Genomic DNA, 22,730 nt, shown 5'->3' on the forward strand with positions numbered 1-22,730 from the left:
GCTTTCAGCTAATATCCATCTAACATCAGCTACAATATCCCTAGTACCACGACCCCTTCTAAACCCAGCCTGGACTTCTGGCAGTTCTCTGTTGATGTGCTGTTCCAGTCATTTTTGGATAATCTTCAGTAAAATCTTGCTTGCATGTGAAATCAGTGAGATTGTTCTATAGTTTCCACACTCTGTTGGGTCACCTTTGTTTGGGATAGGAACAAATATAGATCTCTTCCAGTCAGTTAGCCAAGTGGTTGTTCTCCAGATTTCTTGGCACAACTTGGTGAGCACGTACAGGGCAGCATCTGTTAGCTGAAATATGTCAATTTCCTCATATACACACACAAATATAAAAAAATTTACTACCTTAGAAACCTGAGAGAGGCTTGTCATGAGTCGTCATCAACATGATGGCAGTGCGTTTGTGGTTTCACTGGGCACCATCCACTAAGAAGCCCTGGTTGTACAGTGGGTTAAACACTAGGATGCTAACAGAAAAGTCGGTCATTGGAATCCACTTGCTACTCTTCAGTGATGATGTCATCTGTTCTCAGCCTGGGAAAAAACCTTTAAGACTTGGAAGCCCAAGGAAGCTGCTCTACTCTGTACCAACTGGCTGCTGTAAGTTGGAATTGACTCCATCATAGGGGGATGTCTACTTCTTGGGGGTCTGCGTTGATTCTGGATCTCTGATGCGGTATATGTTCTTTGTGCAATCACTCCCACTTCAATCACAGTTCACAAATGAGGACAGAAAAAGTGGAGAACTGAAGGGATGTTCAGTGACGACTCAATCCGAGCTCATGCTCTTAACCATGAACTAGACCTGCATTTGCTGTGAATAAGACACAGCTTGGATGGCTAAATTGCCATCACCTACACATTTTGAATTTGGAAAAACCTGGTATTTCTAATCTATGTTCCAGTGTCAGACAGGAGCATCCTGACTCACTGCTCTGGAAATGTCTGTCCTTATGTCGCCTCCTTCACAAAACCACATCTGTCATCTGTGCCATCAGCTGCAGGCTCGAACTCTGAGGTGAGATCCAAGAAATCTTAAATCAGAAAGACTGTTCTTAAGAACGTTACAGAGACCCCAGTGGCCTGCTCTGTAATCAAATGGTTTTCTGGTTTAGAAAACTCTTTGAGGTGCCTTTTTTTTCCACAAAAAGAAAAAATAAATATGATTTTTGCAAAAAAGCATTTATGAAGGATTTTAAAAATATGTTCCCATTTAACAACTGTCTGTTTCAAAATACATCTCTAATTTCATTCATTGTTAAATAAATATTAGTGATTTTAAAAACTAACAACTTAAGATTCCTTTGAACTTTTACACAGTTAGTATGCTAAATATTTAATCGCCATTTATTCATTTTCTTAAATACCATGAGATTTTACCACACTCTTCCTTCCCATGAAGAAATCGAGCCATAATGGAAAGTAGAGACGATTTTCTCAAAGCCACTTAATGAGTCAGTTTTGGAAAGGGATTAGAATTTAGATTGATCCTATCTTCCTGTTCTGAATTTTGTCAAAAAGGTCCGTGTAATCAACTACAAGTGAATAAAAAGGTGACAGTAGTTTCTATAAGGAAGTATAGATTGAGATAACTGGCTTAGTTTTAATTTCACTTGAAACTAAATTCTTGCATCTAATTCTCATTTAGGGTTCAGATTCTTAGCGATAAATACTAGTAACTTATTCCACAGCTGCTACTATACTCGCACACTCATAAAACAACCAGCTCTAATGGACTAGATTGATTTGCTGACAAAACAGCTCAGTAACTCAACAATAATGCTTAAATCAAATTTTGCCAAAAAGTGAAAAGAGTGTACCTAAAAAGGAAAGTACTGAGATGTACATATGCCAGGGGCTAAGCTGCTGTCTTCAGGGCTGTTCTGGTTTCTGTAGGCAGAGGGTTGATCAGCATTTGCCCCTTTTGGATTCAAGGTGGGTATTTGAAACATGCATCAAGGTGGATATTTGAAACATGCGTCAAGGTGGATATTTGAAATATTCATACTCACACACAGACCCACATCTGAGTAAAAAAAAATGTTATCAGGCTTTCAAGGTTCAGTTTAGGTATTTCTTCTAAAAAGTACTTACCAACCATAAATGCATGGTCTAAGTGCTTTCTTCAGAAGAACGTGCTTTATTTCTAGTCTAGATTTAAGAGCCCTGCTAGCCAAAAGTCAGTGGTTCCAATCTCCTAGCTGCTCTGAGGGAGAAAGACAAAGCAATCTACCCTTGTGAAGATTTACAGCTCTGGATAACCAGTGCAGGGTTGCCACAATCAGTACTTATGTCAGCAGTGGGTCTGGCTTGTTTAGTCTAAATTCAGAGAAGGGAAGGATTGCACCATCTTGTTCAGGATAACGCTTCCTGCAGCCTCGTCGGGCACATAGCTGTTACTGTTGTTGTGCAGAGATGAGTTGGGACTGACCCACTGTTGACTCTCTAATGGATTTTCAGAGGCAGAATAAGTGGTCTGTCCACTTGCTGTCCAGAGGTAACTCGTGGTTGCTGTGATGGTAAACACTGTGATGCTGATGTGTCAAGTGTGATAACGGTTGTCCACTGTGTGGACAGTGTTTGGTGGAGCTCTCAAATTGAAACAAGCCCGGAAGCAGGAGTGGCCTCCACTTCCAAATTAGCTTGCCAATGGAAACTCTATGAATTCAGAAACAATGAAAGTTGTGTGTGTTCAGGACTTTTCACTGAGTTGTCAATAACACTTAACAACAGCAACATAATCAGATAGGAGGAGACTGCACAGCTTTTCCATGGGCCAGCTAGAGGACCTGAACCGCATGCCTTCAGGTTGGCAGCACAGTTCCTTACCATTAGACCATAGAGCCCAGCACACGGCAGGAACTAAGTCTATCTTGTCGGTCAGAAGTCATGGAAGCGGTAGTGATAATGAGGCTAAGAAGCAAATAAATAAGAAGCCTATTTGGAAACCTAGCCAGAAGAAGGGGCAATGATAAAAATAGTTTTCATGAAATGACAGCTACCAACACAAAGTTTTATTAGCTGCATTTTGTTGTTTCAAAACACATCTAGGGATAATGATACATGCTGCAAGGATGGATTTGAAGAACATTATGCTAAGAAGTTAGTCACAAGGGACTACATATTGTAAGGCTCTATTAATGAAATGTCCAGAATATGCATATTTATTGGGCTGAGAGCTGAGCAATGGTGTCACTCTGGAGACTAAGGTGCACCTGATACAGGCCATGGTCTTTGCAATCACTTGCTATGCATCAGAGAGCTGGACAATGACTAGGGAGGATAGAAGGATAATTGATGCCTTTGAGCTGTGGGGTTGGAGAAGAGTATTAAATATACCACGGACTGCTAAGAAAATGAACAGGTTCATCCTGGAGAGGGTTAAACCAGGCTGCTCCTTGGAGGCAAGGATTCTGAGGCTTTGTCTGACATACTCTGGACATGTTGCAAGGAAGGACCAGTTCTTGGAGAAGGACTTCATCCTTGGGAGTGTGGAGGGACAGAACAGGAGAGGAAGACCCTCTATGAGGTGGATTGATTCAGTGACTGGGGTAATCGGGGTGGGTGTGTCAGAGACAAGTGAGATTGGTACAGGACAGAGTAGGGTTTGGGGCTGTTGTACATAGGGTTGCTATGAGTCACAAGCAACTCGACGGCACATAACAACAACAACAGGTTGGGGGAGATAGAAGAATTGAGAAGTGACTGTTAGTGAGTGTAAAGTTTTTGGAGTAAGAAAATGTTCTGAAATAGACTGCAGTAATAATAAAACTGTATATATTAAAAAACAGTGACCACTAAATAGATGAACTATATACTCTGTAAATTCTATCTCAATAATGCTGTTCAACTACATCAAGGCTCTGAAAGCACTTTTAATACAGTAAAAAATCTTCTACTATTCATAAAAAATACTTGGTTAATGACAGGCACACTCAGGATTCGCAAGGCAGGTATGAATCAGAATAACACATATATCAGATGGTATTTAACAACTGTCACTGGGGTGGATAAAGAAAGAAACAATTTTCACAGCCACAAAACATTACCCAGGGCAGGTGAGAACGAATGCAGTTCAGTCAAATACTGAGAAAACAACTGCAAAGCAAGTGGGAGGAAGAGGTGAGGTGGCTGTGTCTTCTCATGGAGGCGGCAGGCAGTCAGGCTACACCGAGCAGGCCCGTGAGGAAAAGAGGCAACAGTGAGTCCATCCCTTTGCTGAGAAGTACCCCACCTGGCTTATACCAAACACTGCTTATTCACAGCTGGCTTCGTTTAAGTTCTGCTTCTAAGATAAATGGAGAGCAGCCTCAGGAAAAATCTATGTGGTGATATATAATGGTATTATTGCCCACAACTAAAAAGAGAATATGGTAGGTCACATACATATGACTGAAACGCAGAGGACTCCTTAGGAAAAAGTACTTTGAATGGAGCTGGCTATATAATACACCAGAAAAGATATTGGCATCTGTTTTCTATAAATGACCAGATTGTAAAGGTTTTAGGCAGTTAAAGAGGCAAACCTGACAACAGTATGTAGGTGATTTACAAATGCCTCAGATGTCAACACCATTCTTAGTTCTTGGTGTGGACAAAATCATGTGGTCTGGTTGGTGACTCACAGTCCGCTCGTTCTTGAGGTTACAAGCTTGTTAGAGCAAAAAGCATCATGCTTCTTTATAAATTAGGACTATTCATTAAATTGCCCAAGAGCCAAAAATGGATATCCAATGTCATGAAAAGAAATATTTGTTAGTCCTTGCTGGTATAGAATTTTGTGCGAGTTACATTGTTTTGAAGACAAACCTATTAGCTAAATCGTGTCCAATCTCCTTATTGACAGGGTGATGTCTAAAATAAGAAATTGCTTGCTCTTTATATTATGCTGCTTTCACACCATGAGCAGATGGATTTCTTCCACTGTGAACAGCAAAACAGTAAGAAATATACTCTTGGAAAAGATGAGACAACTGCAGTGCCACGACCACTCAAATGTTCACTGCAGGCCAAGATTTCAGAGTGCCCTGGAGGCATGAGCGCACGGATGCTCGACAAAGCCTGGCTGTGGTTCTAAATGATCAGTGGGCAAGCTCTCCCTCGTCCTCACAATGACACAAATATCTGAATAAGCACACAATCTTCATTACGTTTTCTTCATCCACTGTCACTTTTTCAATCCATCATTAATGCAGCCAAAATGATTTTTACTAAAACCAAATCATAAAAAAAAAAAAAATCCCCTAAAGCTTCAATGATTCACTACTTCTTGTTGGAGAAAATGAAAAAGCCAATTCTTTGTATACTGCAGGACCCCATGTCCTGGCTTCTGCCGTCTTCGCAGTATCCTCTCCCGTGGACTCTTTCTTGTAACAACTCTGTGCTTTGGGCAAAGGCAATTCCTTGCTACTCAGAGGTGTCAAGCCTCTATGATTCTTCTCTGCCAGAAATATCTGCCTTTCAGTTCCCACTCAGTATCCCAGGCTTTTACTGACCATGCCAGGTAGAACTGGCCCAATCTGTCACGTTTGCCTTAGGGACTAGATGGCGCAGGGGGTAAATCACAGGGTAGCACAATTTGGTGGGTGGAGGTAGAGCGGGTAAAGGAAAGGGGAAAGAGCTAGTGGGGATATGGAAAGACAAAGTGATGGTGGGCATAGTTCAATGGTGATTAATTTTATAAAACCTAAGGAATGCTTGCTATGCATCAGAGAGCTCCATAATGACTAAGGATGACAGAAGACGAATCGATGCCTTTGAGCTGTGGTGCTGGAGAAGAGTCTTCAACATACCATGGACTGCCAAGAAAACAAATAGGTTCTGTCTTCGAGAGGGTGAAACTATGTTTTTCTTTAGAGGCTAAGATTCTGAAGTTCTGTCTCACATACTTTGAGTATGGGGCCAGGAGGGACTGATCCTTGGAGAAAGACATCATGCTCAGAAGGGTGGAGAGACAGCACAGGAGGAAGACCCGGATGAGATGGATTGATACAGTAACTGGGACAATGGGGGTAGGTGTGTCGGAGTCAGTGAGGACAGGGCAGGCTCAGAGCTGTTGTACATAGGGTTGCTATGAGTCGCAGGCAACTCAATGACACATAACAAAACAATGAATGGGAATGATTATATGAAATACAATGTGAATGTAGGATAGTGTGAAACACAATGTAAGAAAACCAATATAAAATAAAAAATAAAAAAAAAAAGAGTGGCACACAGCATTAGAACCAGAAGGGGTACAATTAACACAAACAGAGCTTGTTCTTACACACAAGCAGAATAGAATAAGGATCCAGGAGGGGTGGGAGAGGTTGGCAGCAGAGGGATGAAGATCTGCAGGGTGTGTGTGGGATAAATCATGGGGTTGTACAATTTGATATGGTGGGGGGGTGTGTGAGGGAAATGGAAAGAATTTTTTAAAAAAAAAAGAAAGAATTTTTTCTTGAAAACAATGCATTCACATTTTGTAAATAAACTAGTAGAAAATAAAACAACAACCAAAAAACCCCACAAACGTGAGAAAAGTTATATAATGCCCCTCCTGCCTTCTCACCTCCTGCCCTCTGTTCTCAGGTGCAAATACCAGTATGACTCTGAGATGCCACCAGGCAGCTGTGCCCGGAGGACTGAAGTGAGTCAGAGCAAGGAGCTACTGATATCAGAGTTAGTACACAGACACTGCCTCTCTATGAAGTTAAAAGAGAATGAGGAGGGCGATGTGAAGGAAAAGTTCTACTGAAGCAGTACTACGTGGCAAATCCAACCGCCTCACTACAAGTCTGTAAGATAACCATCCAAGAGTTTCCGGGTATTAACTATTATGAAAGTGTCCAGAGATCAAAAAGTCCCTTGGCAAAGTTACCACATTCTTAAAAAGATAATGGACTTCAGGATAACTGCATAGTGAGCCTGTCAGCATCGGGATTTGAAGGCGAAGATCGAGAGGTCTAATAACTCAGTCTCAGTGCTGCCTGTTCTTTGTAACTGCGGAATCTGTGTATACTACAGAGCTGGTAGAAAGATGCTTTTCAGTAGCATCAAGCCATATGTAACTTTAAAGAACTCAGACACTACTACCACAGTGATGTCCGAGAACAAGACTGGCCGATCAGAGTGTAAGTGAGGCCAGGATTCCCTTCACTCCCAGCTCATTCATTCCCTTCTCTGGGTTTTGTAATCAAGTATTCATCCGTCCACACATCTCCACTGAAATTCCTTTCAACAGTTACTGACTGCTAAGCCCAGTGACCCTTTTCCCAGCCATTATCTCTGCCTGACCTTTTTTTTTGGGGGGGGGGATTGCAATAGGTACAGGACAGAGCAGAGTTTAGGGCTGTTGTACATAGAGTTGCTATGAGTCGCAAGCAACTCGACAGCACATAACAACAATCTCAAAGACCCGTGGTTTAAATACACCAGCTCCTCTGAAGGAAAAGGATGGACAATCTCCTCCTGTTTGATTAACTGCCTCTGAAAACTCCCTGGAAGGTCAGCTACCCGTCAGTTCCAACTCTACAGTACACAACAACAACAACAATATAAAAAGAAGGTATGAAGCAGTTAAGAGATTTTATGTCAACAGATCACGCTCATGGAATGACAGCTGTGGGAAAGAAAGAGTATAGTCAGGTGACAGAGATATTAGTTAAGAAACTATGACAGAAATCCATATAAATGATGACTGTAGCCTGAACGAAAGCAGTGGGATGGAGAGGAAGGATTAACTTCTATCAAGGAGGAAGACTCAACAGGAATTAATTAGGGTGGAGGAAAGAGAAGGAGAAAAAGAGATGCATAAGAGGGAAAGGTCCAAAGCGGAACAAACGTTTTCCAGTCTGGGACTTCTGGCAGTTGGTGGTCCTTTTCAAATTGGAGTGAGGAGGAGAAACAAATTTAGCAAAGACATGATAAACATCAAGAGCCTGTGGAATATTCAAGTGGAGATGCCAAAGAGGAGTAGGAAATCGAGGGCTAGGGCTCAAGAGAAAGCAAGGTCCAATCCACACGTCTAAATCTGGGAGCCACTGATGGCTATGAGAATACTGGATAAGTGGATCACCTGCTGAGAAGACAGAACCTGGGGAAACAACATATTTAGGGAGTGAACACAGTAGAAAGGTTGACAGTGTCTTAGCCAAGACGTTCATCCTGAGAGCTGGATTTTAAAAATGGCCTTCTGTTGGCTTCTTTTTCATCAATCCTTTCTTCCATTCATCTTCCATACTATAGGAAGTTAATTTGCCTAAGATAGCTGTCATATTTTTCTTACTGAGCAAACTATGTTTCATAGCCATGTATGTAAAAATGAAAACTGGTTGTCATGTTTAAAAATACCTCCCTCCACTGTCAGAGTCTATATGATTTCCCATCTCATGATCTGACTTCTACCACATTTCATACAAATCAGCATCTCGTGAGGGATCTTTTTCTGGTCCTTGGGATTACGTCCTGCTCCCTTTTGTAACTCCTTCACTCTCTCCACTTAGCCAAATGTCTCGGAGAGGATCGGCCCACACTGATTCCTTTCTTCTTTGGCATCTCATCGCCCCTGTGTGCTAGACTCAGTATTTCTTTGTTTTCCAATGTTTATCTAATTAAAATATATCTGCCAGAGGTCCTGACAGCTAATCACAAACTCATGGACAGAAAGGATATTTTTTTTACTCCTGGACCCACAGAGTACCTACCAGACTTAGACAGAGAAAGTGTCCAGTGGTGAGCAACTGTGTGGACAGAGACGAGTGAGAAACACAGGCAGATAGAAGACAGTCGAGTATCAAAGTAGTTCCTATATGGCGAGGTGAAACAAGCCAAAAGCAAGTCATGGAAAGAAATCTCTAGCGATAACTTTAGAAGGCTTGATATTAAAAACTGCAGACAAACCAATGTGATATTTAACTAATATTTGTAGGGACTTTCAGACCATATAAAGTTATACTTTACATAAATATTATGAGACTACCATCAGTTTTAAAACAATAAATTTCCTTTAAATAGAAGAAAACAATCTGAGTTTGTCTACACTGAAAGAGAAAAAACTATTACAATAAAATAGACTTGAAAAACACATAGAAGATGGAAGTAGAAATTCTAACTTTGGGGCAAAGAAAAAAAAAAAGATGAACACAAAAAAGATGAAACAGATACCATGAAGGAGTTCCCTTATAGACACAGCATGACAGTGATCTAGACCAGAGGCCTCGGAGCTGACACCACTGCTCCCTAACACGAATTCCCTGTATCAGCCCTCTGACTCAGGGTAGGCAACCTTGAAAGATGATGGGGGACTGGAATGCTAAGTCTGGCCATTCATTTTTGTGTGGCAAGAGCACCGGGCTGAGGGAATGACTGGAAGGTACGTGACAAGGAGGCCTGAGGAAGACGCATGCAGACATGATTAAGAGAACAGCACAGAAGTGTGAAGATCTCTGCTTTGCAGGTTAACACCTACCATGGGAAACCACCACACAACAAACACCAAACAAAAGGTAGAGAGAATGACTAACTCATGTGACTGACAATGTCATTGTTTTTATGGGCCATCTAGTCGACTCTGACTCACAGAGACCTATGAACAAGTATGTACCCTTCCCTGCCCTGTGCCGTCCTCATCTCTGATATCCTTGAATCCACTGAACTCACAGAGACCTATGAACAAGTATGTACCCTTCCCTGCCCTGTGCCGTCCTCATCTCTGATATCCTTGAATCCACTGATGCAGTCACGGTGTCAATCCACATTGTTGAGGGTCTTCCTCTCTGTCCAAGCATCATGTGTTTTTTAAGGGACTGGCCACTCCTAACAGAATGCCCAAAGTATGTACGATAAAGTTGTAACATTTTTGCCTCTCAGGCGTCCTCTAGTTGCACTTTCTCGAAGTTTGTTCTTTTGGCAGTCCACTAGGTATTTTATACTCTTCTACAAAACCCTAACTTAACGGCATCAAATCTTCTCACCCTTATTCACTGTCCAACTCTCAGATGCATAACAAGTAACTGAAAGGACCATGGATTGGATGATGCATCTTAGTCTCTACATTGACACTGTCGCTCCTTAGACCTTTGGAGAAGTCCTTAACAATAGATTTTCCTAATGAGAGGCTTGCTGCACCTTTGCTGGAGGAGCATGTTATCTGTACCATGGTATCAGGATGCTCGCTTTTATGATTTGCTTTTAGGGGTGCTACATTTATTAGTCGGTTTATTGTACTGGGGGAGTGATCTGTGTGTTGCTGCTTACCTGATAGCTTAGGTTTGTGTACATGTGCTTGTTTATTGTTTGCTATTATGAGTGCAGCACTTGTCTGTCAGTTGGCTCTACTGGGGTGGCCTGTGGTTTGCTGTGATGCTGGAAGCTGGAACCCCATCATCAGGGTTTCAACAATCAGCAGGTTCACCAGGGGTGGACAGGTTTCAGTGGAGCTTCCACATTAAGACAGACTAGGATGCAGGACTGGACACTGAAATAACAGGCCTTCAAAAACCTATGACTGATAATAGCCAGTCTCTATCGTTAACCACCCTTGTGCTGGCACAAAGAGCACGTGAACAGACTGCCATGGTGACATAGATGGAGGTGACTCACAGGTTCCGCTCACCACGATGACCTGGACAGAGCAGCTACGGAATAACCAACCTGCCCTGCCAGTAACAGAGACCAACGCTGAGCCGTGACACAAGAACAAACAGCCACTGAGTGACAAGTAGACTACACCAGAACCCTCATGTTGTGGAAAGGGCAGCGATTAATTAACTATATTTGGCATTTACTTCAGTTATAAATCTGCTTTTTCTTTCAGTCAGTTAAATGTTTGATCTGCTTAACTTAATAAGTGTTTGTGTTAATAAGTGGACTTAATAAGTGTTTGATCTGCTAACACGGATCCAGCTTACCATCACATCAGAACAAAAGACTCACTTTACAGCAAAATCAGTGTGACAATGGCATGTCCAAGAGATACAATGAGTTCTCATATACCAACAGTCTAGGAGCTGCTGGTTTGGTCTACGAATCAAACGGTCTTCCGAAGATGCAGGATAATACTCTAATCTCTAGGATGTAGTACAAGGAGAAAAATCAACAATCCTACGGTAATACAATCAATGCTAATACAGGTGCTGTGGCCTCAACAAGAGGCTATGACCGTGAGAATAAGGGTAGAAGGAGAAGTGACTCTCAGTGACTGACACAGAAAAGTCTTCCTTTTCGTCTCTGCAACTGTTGGTTTGATGAGTTTAGAGATCTTGGCATACAGAGAATACTTTAACCAAAAAAACATTTTATGTCACAATTGTTATTCGATCACTGAGTTTCTTATGCCAAAACCCCGGCAAGCCATGAGAGGAATCCTCGCAGGAGTATTTATTTCTGATATTTGGGGGGGAAATAAGGCTATTATCATAAAAAAAGAGGCTGCGAAGAACATACATGACACCGAGGCAAATCACTGGGACGTCATTTGGTATTTTGTTGCCAAATTACTATGGCAAATGAACAAATGCAGAACCCACAGCCTGAGGAGGACAAGGCGACCAGGGACCCAGGACTCACGAGGGAGAGGATGTGCGTCTCATCCAGGAAGCTTTCTAACCAATGGTGAGAGTAATCTATAATGGACAGCAGGAGGAGAAGGTGATGATGATCAATATGAAAGCAGCTTCAACAGGAGGAGATGTAGCTCGTCCAGCTAACTCTCCTCTCAAAATTTTCTCTCCAGAAAAGAGGCACGTAGGAATGCTAGAAGGGCTGCTCTACAGAGCTGTTCGGTTTGTTTTTAACTCACTGTTGTATGGGTAAGCTTGAGCCTGATGAGGCAAATCAGATCTAGACTGTTCCATGTCCTTCTTTCTTATTCCAATTCTTACGTGTCCAAGGATAGGAAAACCACAGATGTGCCTTTTCAGGATGATCAGAACTTTTGTTTTTTTTTAGAAGATCCCAGAAAATCCTACAACAGGTGCTGGAGTAGTGTTGCGTTGTACTGTCTGGGCTCCCCATATTCCTTTAGAATCGATGCACTCCACACCTCCTGGCTGCAAATTACCAGATAATGATTGTAACACATGATTCCCCGCCTGCATGATTTGGATCTGAAGAGAGTCCATCTACCCACAATCATTCCTCCTCCCTGGTGGTAATCTAATATGCATTCAACGACTGGTTTGTGGAGATACTAAGTTTCAGTGCTCTTAACTCTAACATCAATCATGTCAATCATTGTGCTAATTGTTATTGGGGGTTGAGGAGGTGAATCCAACTCACAGCAACCTTATGAACAAGAGAATGAAGCTTTGCTCGGACCTGGGCCATCCTCACAATCTCGGTCATGCTCAATCATTAGCTCAGCTAGCGACACAGTGGAGGAGGGGGAATTTCCCAAGTTCAAAAGGTATCTGGGAGAACCTATTTCCCACAGATTTACTCTTCTCATACTGGCAAACTAGTAGTGTTACGTACCTCTCCTATCAAAGCCAGAAACCACAGAATCATCCATTCATCTTTTTTTCTCTGCCTCTTCTACCTGGAAAATGTTCAATGTCACCATTACTCTCTCAGCGTGCAGACAATGATCATTCTGAGTTCTTGTAATTTCATGCTGCCCCTCGGCTTCCCTTGCAGTGTGGCTCCTCTTCCTGTTAAGGTCAGGGCTTAGCCCAAGGCTATATTCATCCTGCGTGTGTGTTTTCCTTATCAAATGCATTTGTGGTTGTTTGTTAGATTCCATCGTGTTGAGTATGGCTTTTAACAATCTGTGAACCATGGCTCTGAACCAGGCTCTGTTATGTTGTTGTTATGTGCTGTCGAGTTGAATCTTACCTATAGCTGACCCTCCAGTGGGTTTTCAGTAGTTGGAAATCCCATGGGAGGAGTTTGTTCATCTTTCTGCCACAGAGCAGTTGGTAGATTTGAACTGCTGGCCTTTGGATCAGCAGTGTAGCTCCTTAACACCTTGACTTCAGCTCTCATCTCTACAAAGTTGACTCTTTGATCTATACTTTCAGCTTTTACCTAAGAGGAGTTTATGCGCCATCTTTAAAAGCATAAGTGAGTAAACATGAGCATTCTGAGAATATACAGTAACTTCAAATTCAAATATATTTAGAGGAAACCACCTCTATTTCTCTTTCTTCCCTTGCTGTCTCAGCCCATTGAGGAGCTCGACCTCTTTCCTCTTCCCAAGCTGGATGCAAACTCTGGGACCCATCTCTCCAATAGGACACCCATTTCACTGCTCCAGGCTATTGGGAGGCCCTGCAGATCTGCCTCTGACCTCATTTTCAGGAGACAGGGAGGTCCTAAGTGACCCTCTCTTACTATCTTAGAGGACAAAGATGATGCTGGAAGCAACGGAGAGTCCAACATACAAATGATCAGGGGAGTGTTGAACAAAGACTGACTCTGAGATTCTAGCCTGACTACAGTAACAGTCACCCTTCTTCCCCCGCCTATCTTGAAAGACAAGGAGAGAATCAGGTATCTCACACACAATATTTGTTCAGCAATATTTGTAAATAAGTTATTTGATCATTTTATTGCCAATTCTTCCCTTGAAGATGTTTACTTTCCCTCTATTTCAACGAAGCCAAATCAAGCTTTACATTTGCTCTTCACAGATAATGCAGTTTTCACAGGAAGACACTGTGGCTTTTAGAAGGTTATAAAAGCAGATAAATATCACATGTTGCTAACTAGGTTGGTGTTTCTCTAAGAAACAGTACTTACCAAATATAACTAGAATATGACTGTCCAGTTGACCAATCTTTCACATACAATTCATCTCTTTACCTTTTTAAAAAGCCAAAAATAGTCACTCCTAGAGACCTACATTCTGGAAAAGCTTCAAAATCTACATTGCTATGAACAATCTAAAAAGGAAAAAAAAAAGTAACTTTAACCTTATAATCAGAGAGATGACTGTTTCTTTAGACCACTAAGTACATTCTAAAACTTGATTACGATCGTCATTTATTTTACCTGCTGCTGTCTCTGACGCCTCACTTGGGCAAACTGTGAGAGCATCAGCTGCCGGTCAAGCAGCTCCATTCTCTGCTGCCTCTGGATGTCGACTGTTGCTCCCATGCCAATTCTAGCTTCGCTGCTGGGTTCTGAAGACGAAAAGAGAGGCTCGAGGCTCCAAGCACAGAAAGCGGCCGCCCAGCTGGGAATGTAGAGCATCTGCTGAAGTTTCAGCGCCGTGCTCCTGTAGCACATACCGGAAACCTGGAGAGAAGAAGGACCAATTAGCTCATTTAGACGTAAACTTTCATTTACAAATTTTCTTTGTTTTTTTTTTTTTAAATTCTTATATTATTTTTGTGTGTGTGTGTACCATCAAATCGGATCTGACTGGTACAGGAGGAGATTGTCCCTCCTTCTCCAGCTGAGCAACTGGTGGATTTGAACCACGTACTTCTGGGATTGCAGTACAGTCTCTTGCCTCTAGGCCACCAGAGCTAGCCAAATTTTCTTAAAGAACATACTTAGCACAGAAATTAACAGCCAATACAATTCACCTGAAGGATTTTATTATACATGATGTTTCTCTTAGGTTGTCAGGTAAGGAAAGATCTCACTAACCGGCAGACTGTTAAAGTATGAATTTAAAAAGTTACTCAGTAAAACAAAATTGGGGAGAAGGATGGGCAATCTCGGGCAATCTCCCTCCGTTCAATTAACTGCCTCTGAAAACCCCCACCTCCGGAAGGTCAGCTATGGGTCAGTTCCAACTTGATGTTACTCAACAACAACAAAACGAAATCAGCTTTGTTAAATTAGAAGGGATAACAAAATGCTAATGATTTATCACTTAAAGGATTGGTAAGTAGTCTTCAAAACAATAACCACCTCCAAAAAGCGATTTATAAAAATCTGATAAGTCAAACACTTTCACCCTGCACTGACTCTGTGGTTACGCTCACTGGCAAATGGCCACGGGGGAGAGTGATGGAAATGACTTTGATGTTTAATCACCTCACAGAGTTACACAATAAACATAAAAAATAATCTAAAATCTTTGTTCTTTAGAGGTAGAAAAAGAAAAACAACTTATTTATCCTCTTCAAGGGCATTTATGAGACAAGAAATCTAAACACTTGCTCTGGTTTTCTATATAAAACTATGGCTATTGTGTAAGTAAACCTCTTCTTTTTGAGGGAGGAAGGTGAAAGAAGAGACTGATCGTTAGAAAAGATCTATTTCAAAGAACAAAGTGGCGGTTCTAAAAGTAGGGGTGGAAAAGGACAAAACTTGTCACTCTTTAACCTAAATTTGACTCTTAGGATAAGAAGTTATGTATAATAAATTAGAGTTTCTGCCCCTCAATTTCCTGCTTAATGTGATACAAATATATAATTAGCTTTTTAAATGAATCAATTTGGCAATTTACTGAGCATCTTTGATATACACTAGGACACCAGAAGACAAAATAAACAAGGTCACAGTCGGGTAAAGGTTTCGTGGAATGGTCAATAAAGACATAAACACAGAAAGAAAGCAATTTCAGACAAATCTCTAACAGAAGCAAAACTGACTTTAAACAGACACAATTTCTTGTCTGAGTGGTTAAAGAAGTTCTCTGAGGAAGGTATCTCAGCAAAGACTTTAAGAATGGTGAATATAAGTGATTTGAAGTATCAGGAGAAGAAGAGTTTAGGCAGAGAAACAGGAAACACAACTTAGGAGTATTTATCAGAAAGTTTAGGGAGATTTCCTGTCAGTGGCTAGATAGTTAAAATAGAATTCAGGGGAAAACTCTGAGAAAGCCGTCTCAAGAGATCTGGAAATCACTGACACATTAGTAGCATTTAAAGCAACGGGACTAGGTGGGATAATATTGAGGTGTTGTGTTGTTGTTGACTGCTCTCAAGTCGAGCACAACTCATAGCGACCCTACGAACAAAATACCTGAAGCCTATCTGTAACTATCATTGTTTCACCGAGTTCATAGAGTTTCCAGAGGCATGTTGTTTAGGAAGTGGATGCCACTCCTGCTTCCCATAATATTGAGGTAAGGGATGCAAAACAAACAAGAGAGCTGAGGACTGACCCTAAAAGTACAATGATATTTTCTAGGTAGACAGAGTAGAACTCAGTAAGGAAATAAAAGAAACGGCTGCCAGTGAACAAAAGGAAAACTTATAAAGCTTAGGGTCCTTGAAGCTAAGCTGAGACAGTGTTTTAAACTAAATGGTCACTTATGTTCAATGCACTGGCAAGTTCAAGGAAAATAAACTCTGGATCCTTCAAGAATAGTGCCATTGGGGTGGGGAAGGAGCAGAAGACAGGCTAGAGTGGGTTAAACAGTAGGATAAGAGGTGGTTACGTAGGTCTCAAAGGATTGCTATGGCCTTTCTATCAAAAACAGCACAAAACATAAAAATAAAAGGATAACTAGTAAAATGTGTTTTAGGGGCCCAAGAGGGTAAGGGTGGGAACAGAGGAGTGAGGATGGGTTGGGGGGACATCATAGGGTCTCACAACTTGGTGGGTGGAGGGAGGGGTTAAAGGAAATGAGAAGGATCAGGTGAGCAGAGTCCGATGGTGGTTAATTTTATAAGACACCGTGCATGGGGTGACTATATGAAACATACTGTCAATGAAAGAAAGTGTGTGTGTGTGTGTGTGTGTGTGTGAAATCTAAAGAAAAAAAATAGCACAAAACAAAGAAAAAGAAACAAAAATATATGCAATGTTCAGTGAAATGAAAAAACACCTGTAATCCTGAATCATGGTGGTCGAGTGGGTGCTGTGTTCCAATTCCACAAGCACATGGTTCAAATCCACCAGCTGCTCTGTGGGATTTACTGCCTCTGGACACACACCAGAGGGCCAGCCACGAGCTGCATTCCAACTCAACTGCACACAACAACAATCCTGACTCAAAATAACAAATACATTGATAAATCATAAATCCTCTTGTATACATTGTTGTTGTTCTGTACTGAAGAGTCAAATTAACTCAGGTTTTCAGAGTTAGTAAATGATGTGGAAGGAGACTTCCCATCCTTCTCCCACAGAGCTGCTGGTGGATTCGAACCTGATGTCTTTGAGTTGGCAGTGTAACCCCTTAACATTAAGCCATCAGCAGGATTAATCATGGTGCCCAGAAAGGGCCCTGTGGAATGCAAGAGTCCCAGGGATTAGAGTCACCAGGAACTGGGGGAGACAGGAGTTACGAGGAGAACTAGTCTGTGTAAGAAGCAACTCCCCACCGAGCACAGTGATGGCTCTCGCTCTCCTCTCACCCCACGTGGTGGGGATGGTGAAGGCTCTGAGGACATGACTCCAAGGGGCTCTGATGTGAGAGCAGGCCTGGGAATCTAAACAGAAGGACTGCATACAGAAAAGTGAGGCTCTTAACGTCTGTCTCATAGGAGCACCAGAAAATGATAGAACAGAAGGGCAGAAGGGAGATTATATATAAAATATTTAACATTGCTCTTATAAAATAGGACTTAATATGGGGGGCTGGGGAGGGAACAGGGAAGGAGTGGATAAATCAACACTGCAGTGGAACAAGATGAGGAGAAGAGTCCAAAAGAAATAGACATATGACAGTGGGGGAAGGATCGGCAACCTCCTCCCGTGTGATTAACTGCGTCTGAAAACCTACTGGAGGGTCAGCTATGGGTTGATCCACCTCCACGGTACACAACAACAAGTACGACAAAATGTGGAACAAGAGGTGCATTGCAAAGTGGACTAGAGGAGGGAATAGGGAGAGGAAAGGATTAGGAAGTGCAACAATGAAGGAATAAAAATTAAAAGAAAAAAAAAAGAAAGCTATTCCAGCTGAGAGTTTCCCATTATTTGTAAAGGATGTAAATCTTTAGACTGAAAACACAACAGTCCCAAGAAGGATTATAAAATGAAATTTAAATGTAAATCTACTGTTATGAAACAAAGAAAAAAATTCTTAAGGGTAACAAGAGATGAAACACAGGTTGCCTGTTGTTGGTGGGTGCCATCTAGTCAAACATCACTGACAGTGACCCTATGAACAAAAGATCCTGCTCTATCTCATGCCATCCTCATCAGACCTGACACACTTGAGACCACTGCTGAAAAACCGTAAACTATCAGCAGAGAACAGCCATGGAACTACAAAGTAGCTAGCAAGAAATCTAACAGAAATTATGTATACACTTCACTGGGAAAATGAGTACATTATTAACAATACACATTAAAAAAAACCATATTAACAAGGAAAGACACCAAATCTATGAATGCTGTTGTTACAGGTCATTGACCTGACTACGACTCAATACGGTTTTATGCCCCGTAGAGAGGAACTTGGTGCTACAATGCACCATCCCCATGATTTCCAGCACAGGCATGTCCACCACTGCAGACATGCTGTCACTCCAGCTCCTGGAAGGCTGCCCTCTCTTTTGCTGACTCTCTACCTTCCCAGCATGAAGTCCTAGGTTTTCAGGACCTGCCTCACCTGACCATGTGCATGAGACAAAGTTTCACCATCTTTGTCTCTAAAGAGCACCCTGGGTAGTATTTCCTCCAAGGCAGATTTGCTTGTTCTTTTGGCAGGCCTCTATACATTCAGTACCCTTTATTAATACTATAATTCAAAGACATTGATTCCTCTGTCATCTTTATTCATTGTCCAGATTTCCAAAGCACACGAAGCAACAGAAAATACCATGGCTTGGATCAAGTACACCTTAGTCTTTAAATTGACACCATTGCTCTTTAGAACTTTGGAGAAGTCCCTGACAGCAGATTTCCCAATACAACATATCATTTCCCCCCATCCCTGTTAAATGTTTAATTTCTTGCTTGTTATGCTCTTTGGCAGCTACAAACTATATTGTAAACTTTTTTCATTTCCCCATTTTATATTTGTTTATTTAGAGCTGGTATACATTGTTTTTCATACCAATACAAAATATCTTTTGACTGCTTGACTGCTGGTACCATGTGTGTTGACTGTGGATCCAAGTAAAAGAAAATTGTTGACAATTTCAATATTTTCTCCAGTAACCACGATGTTGCCTATTAACCAAATGGCAAGATGTTCTATTTTCTTGCTGTTGAGAAGTGGTCCACATTGATCTGCAGTAAGTACTTCAAACCTTTTCCATTTTCTGTAAGTAAGGCTGTGTCATCTGTGCAACAGGTCGTTAACGAATCTTCCTGCAGTTGTGATGCCACAGTTTTCTTCATATAGTCCAGTTTCTCAAATTTTTTTTTTAGCATACAGATTAAATGGCTATGAAGAAAGGAAACAATCTTGATGCACAGCTTTCTGATTTAAACCCTTACTCTGTTTGGACAACTATTTCCTGATCTATGAGCATAATACGTGTCTAGGAATTTTCATTCTTCTGAATGTTACCCATTATGATTAACAGAGTCAAATTCCTTTGCATGTCAATAAAACAAAAGTAATTCTTAATAATATATAAATTTAATCTGATTCCAAATAAAATACTGACAAAGTTTTTATTGAAACGTAAATTGCTGTTAGGTGCCATCAAGTCTAGTAAAACTCAGCAACCCTATGAACAAACGATCTGAGCCCTGTTCTATCCTGTACCATGCTCACACTTCCTGTCACACAAGAGCCCGCTGCAGCAGTCACCACGTCGATCCACCTGGCTGAGGGTCTTCCTCTCCTTCGCCGACCCTCCACCCTTCCCACCATCATGTCTCTCTCGAAGGAATAGCCCTCCCTAGCAACGTGCCCAAAGTATGTGAGGTGAAGCTTCAACATTCTTGCCTCTAAAGAGCATTCCGGCTGCACCCTCTCCAAGACATATTTATTTGTTCTTCTGGCAGTCCATGGGATGTTTAGTGCTTTTCAAAACCACAACTCAAAGGTGTCATCCTTACTCACTGTCCAGCTCTCAGATGCACAGAAAGTAATCGGAAAGATCATGGCCTGAATCAGACACATCTTAGTCCTCAAACTAACATCACTACTCAATAATTTGGAGAAGTCCCTAAGTACAGATTTTTCCAGAGCAATGTGTCTCCTTTTTTCATGACTGCTGGTACCAAGGATGTTAACTGTGGATCCAAACAAGTTGAAGCTGTTGACAGTTTCAATCTCCTCTCCATCCATCATGACACTGCCCATTGTTCCAGTGGTAAGAATCTTTGTTTTCTGACATTGAGATGTAATCCATACTGAAGACTGCATTCCTTGATCTTCTGCAACAAGTGTTTCAGGTCCTCCTCACCTTCAGCAAGCAAGGTGGTGTCATCTGCATAACACAGGATATTGATGAATCTCCCTCCAGTCCTGATGCCACATTCCTCTTCATAGAGTCCAGCTTCTTGGATAATCTGCTCAGCATACAGACTGAATAGATGTGTGTGGACAGAGAATGCAACTCTGACACATTCCATTGTTAATACTAAACCATGCAGTGTTCCTCTGCTCCATTCACACAACAGCCTCCTGGTCCAGGTATAGGTTCCGTATGAGCACAACTAAGTGAAACTTAAATACAGATCCTGAAACTCATGAAATAGCTGAGGTCTAAATTTTACAAACATATTCCAAGAAGAAGTACAAGACATTATACTATATATTTTTATTCCAACTTTGTAAATGGACATTTTTAAACTGTATACCCACTGATAAGACAATAAAGCATAGCACAAAGGCGACCACCACAGGTGCCACGATGCTGAGGGCTTCAGGAACTGGCAGTGTTTGTCTAACCTGAGTGTGGTTACAACGTTACTCACTCTGTAGTGATCCGTAGGTGTTTGTCTCACCTGAGTGGGGGTTAAAACGTTACTCATTCTGTAGTGATCCGTACAGTTCCATACCTCCTGTATTGTATGCACATTTCTTTTAGAATTCTATATGACAATCAAGTTAAAAATACACATTAAAAAATTATCTAGAATGACCAAGGAATTTTTCAAGGGGAAAGACAGTTAACATATAATATAAAGTTTGAGTTAGCAAAACATTGTCGTTTTCATGTTTGTTGTTATCGAGTGGCATTTTGAGTGTGACTCACAGCGACCCTATGAACAAGAAATCGGAATTCCATCCTGTCCTGCATAATCCTTATCATCCCCGGGAAACTTGAGCCCACTGCCTCAGTCCCGGTATCCAGCTCATTGGGGATTTTCCTCTCTTTTGCCAACCTCCACCCTTCTAAGAAAGGAAGAGCTTCTCCTAGAAATATGGGCAAAGTATGTGAGACAAAGCTGCCTCATCTTTGCCTCCAGAGAGCACTCTGACTATACACCTTCCCCAAGACACATTTGTTTGTTCTCTTGGCCGTCCATAGGATGTTCAACACTCTCCTCTAACACCACAGCTCAAAAGCATCGTTTCTTCTGCCATCCCTATTCAACGTCCCACCCTCAGGTGCATTGCAAGTGACTGGAAAGACCATGGGTGCAATCAGCCACACCTTAGTCCTCAAACTGGCATCTTTACTCCTCAATAATTTAGAGAGTTTCCTAGTGCAACGTATCTCCTTATTTCCTGATTGCTGGTAGCAAGGGGGTTAATTGTGGATTCAAGGAAGACAAAGTTGTTGATACTGCCCATCGGTCCAGTGGTAAGAATCTTTGTTTTCTTGACATTGAGATACAATCCTTTTTTATTGATTATTTATTAATCCTTTCATTGAAGGCTGCATTCCTTGATCATCTGCAACAAGTGCTTCAAGTCTCCTCACTTTCATCAAGTAAGGTTGTGTCATATGCAATAATATGGGTTTACTGATGAGTCCCTCTAATCCTGAAGTCACCCTCCTCTTCACAGAGTCCAGCTCTTCAAATAATTTGCTCAGGATACAAACTGAATAGGTATATAGAGAGAAACCAAACCTGACACACTCTCTTCTTAATTTAAACCCATGCAGTGTTCCTTTGCTTTGTTTGTATAACAGCCTCCTGGTCCAGGTATAGGTTTTGTGTGAGCACAATTAAGTGCTCTGGGGCTCCAATTCTTCTCAATGTCAGCCACAACTTGTTATGATCCACACAGTCAAATGCTTCCGCACCGCCAATAAAGCACAGATAGTCATGATTCTGGAATTCTCTACTTTCCGCCAGGAGCCATCTGACATCAGCAATGGCATCCTTGATGCCACAGCATTTTCTAAATCCTGCTTGAACTTCTGGAAGTTCCCTATTTAAGTACTGGTCTAGCAGTTTTTTAATGATCTTCAGCAGTATTTTGCTTGCATGTGGTATTAATGATATTGTTTGATAGTTTCCACATTTTGTTGGATCACCTGTTTTGGGAATGGGGATGGGAACAAATGTGGATCTCTTCCAATCCACTGGCACACATCCTCTCTCTCTAGACACACACACACACACACACACACACACACACCCCAGAGAGAGAGAGGGAGACAGAGACAGACAGACAGACTGACTAGGTCATTCTTCCATGGAATGGATGGGTAGGTTTGAACCACCAGACTTTTGGTTAGCAGCTATGTGCTAACTGCTTTTAATAGTCCTTTAACTGGGAACTGTTAAATTTTAGCAGTATCAAGTAGCCAAGAAGTAACAATTTGGAAGTAAAACAAAAAGTTAGTAACAAGAAGGTACATTCAGGTGCTCAGTGATTTTGGCATGTTCACAGGCTACCTAGATCACTGGGCATCTTCTCCCACAATGTGTCCCAGAAGGCAGCTGACACATGGCCGTGTACTGTTAACACAGACACGTGAATTATCCCTCACTGGTACACCTCTGTGCTGCCTCGTCCTGTC

General features: G+C 41.6%; 1 protein-coding gene across 1 annotated transcript in view; it reads right to left on the reverse strand.

Annotated features, from left to right (window-relative positions):
- The window catches only part of UBAC2 (UBA domain containing 2), a 244,828-nt gene that overhangs the window by 45,213 nt on the left and 176,885 nt on the right, over window positions 1-22,730 (reverse strand). Inside the window, exon 7 of the mRNA XM_006879557.1 lies at window positions 13,990-14,235. Coding sequence (XP_006879619.1) covers window positions 13,990-14,235 — 246 coding nt within the window. The remainder of the gene's footprint in view (window positions 1-13,989; window positions 14,236-22,730) is intronic.

The sequence above is a fragment of the Elephantulus edwardii genome, unplaced genomic scaffold, assembly GCF_000299155.1.
Source record: "Elephantulus edwardii isolate Elephantulus edwardi_28Jun2011 unplaced genomic scaffold, EleEdw1.0 scaffold00004, whole genome shotgun sequence".
Classification (NCBI taxonomy): Eukaryota; Metazoa; Chordata; class Mammalia; order Macroscelidea; family Macroscelididae; genus Elephantulus; species Elephantulus edwardii.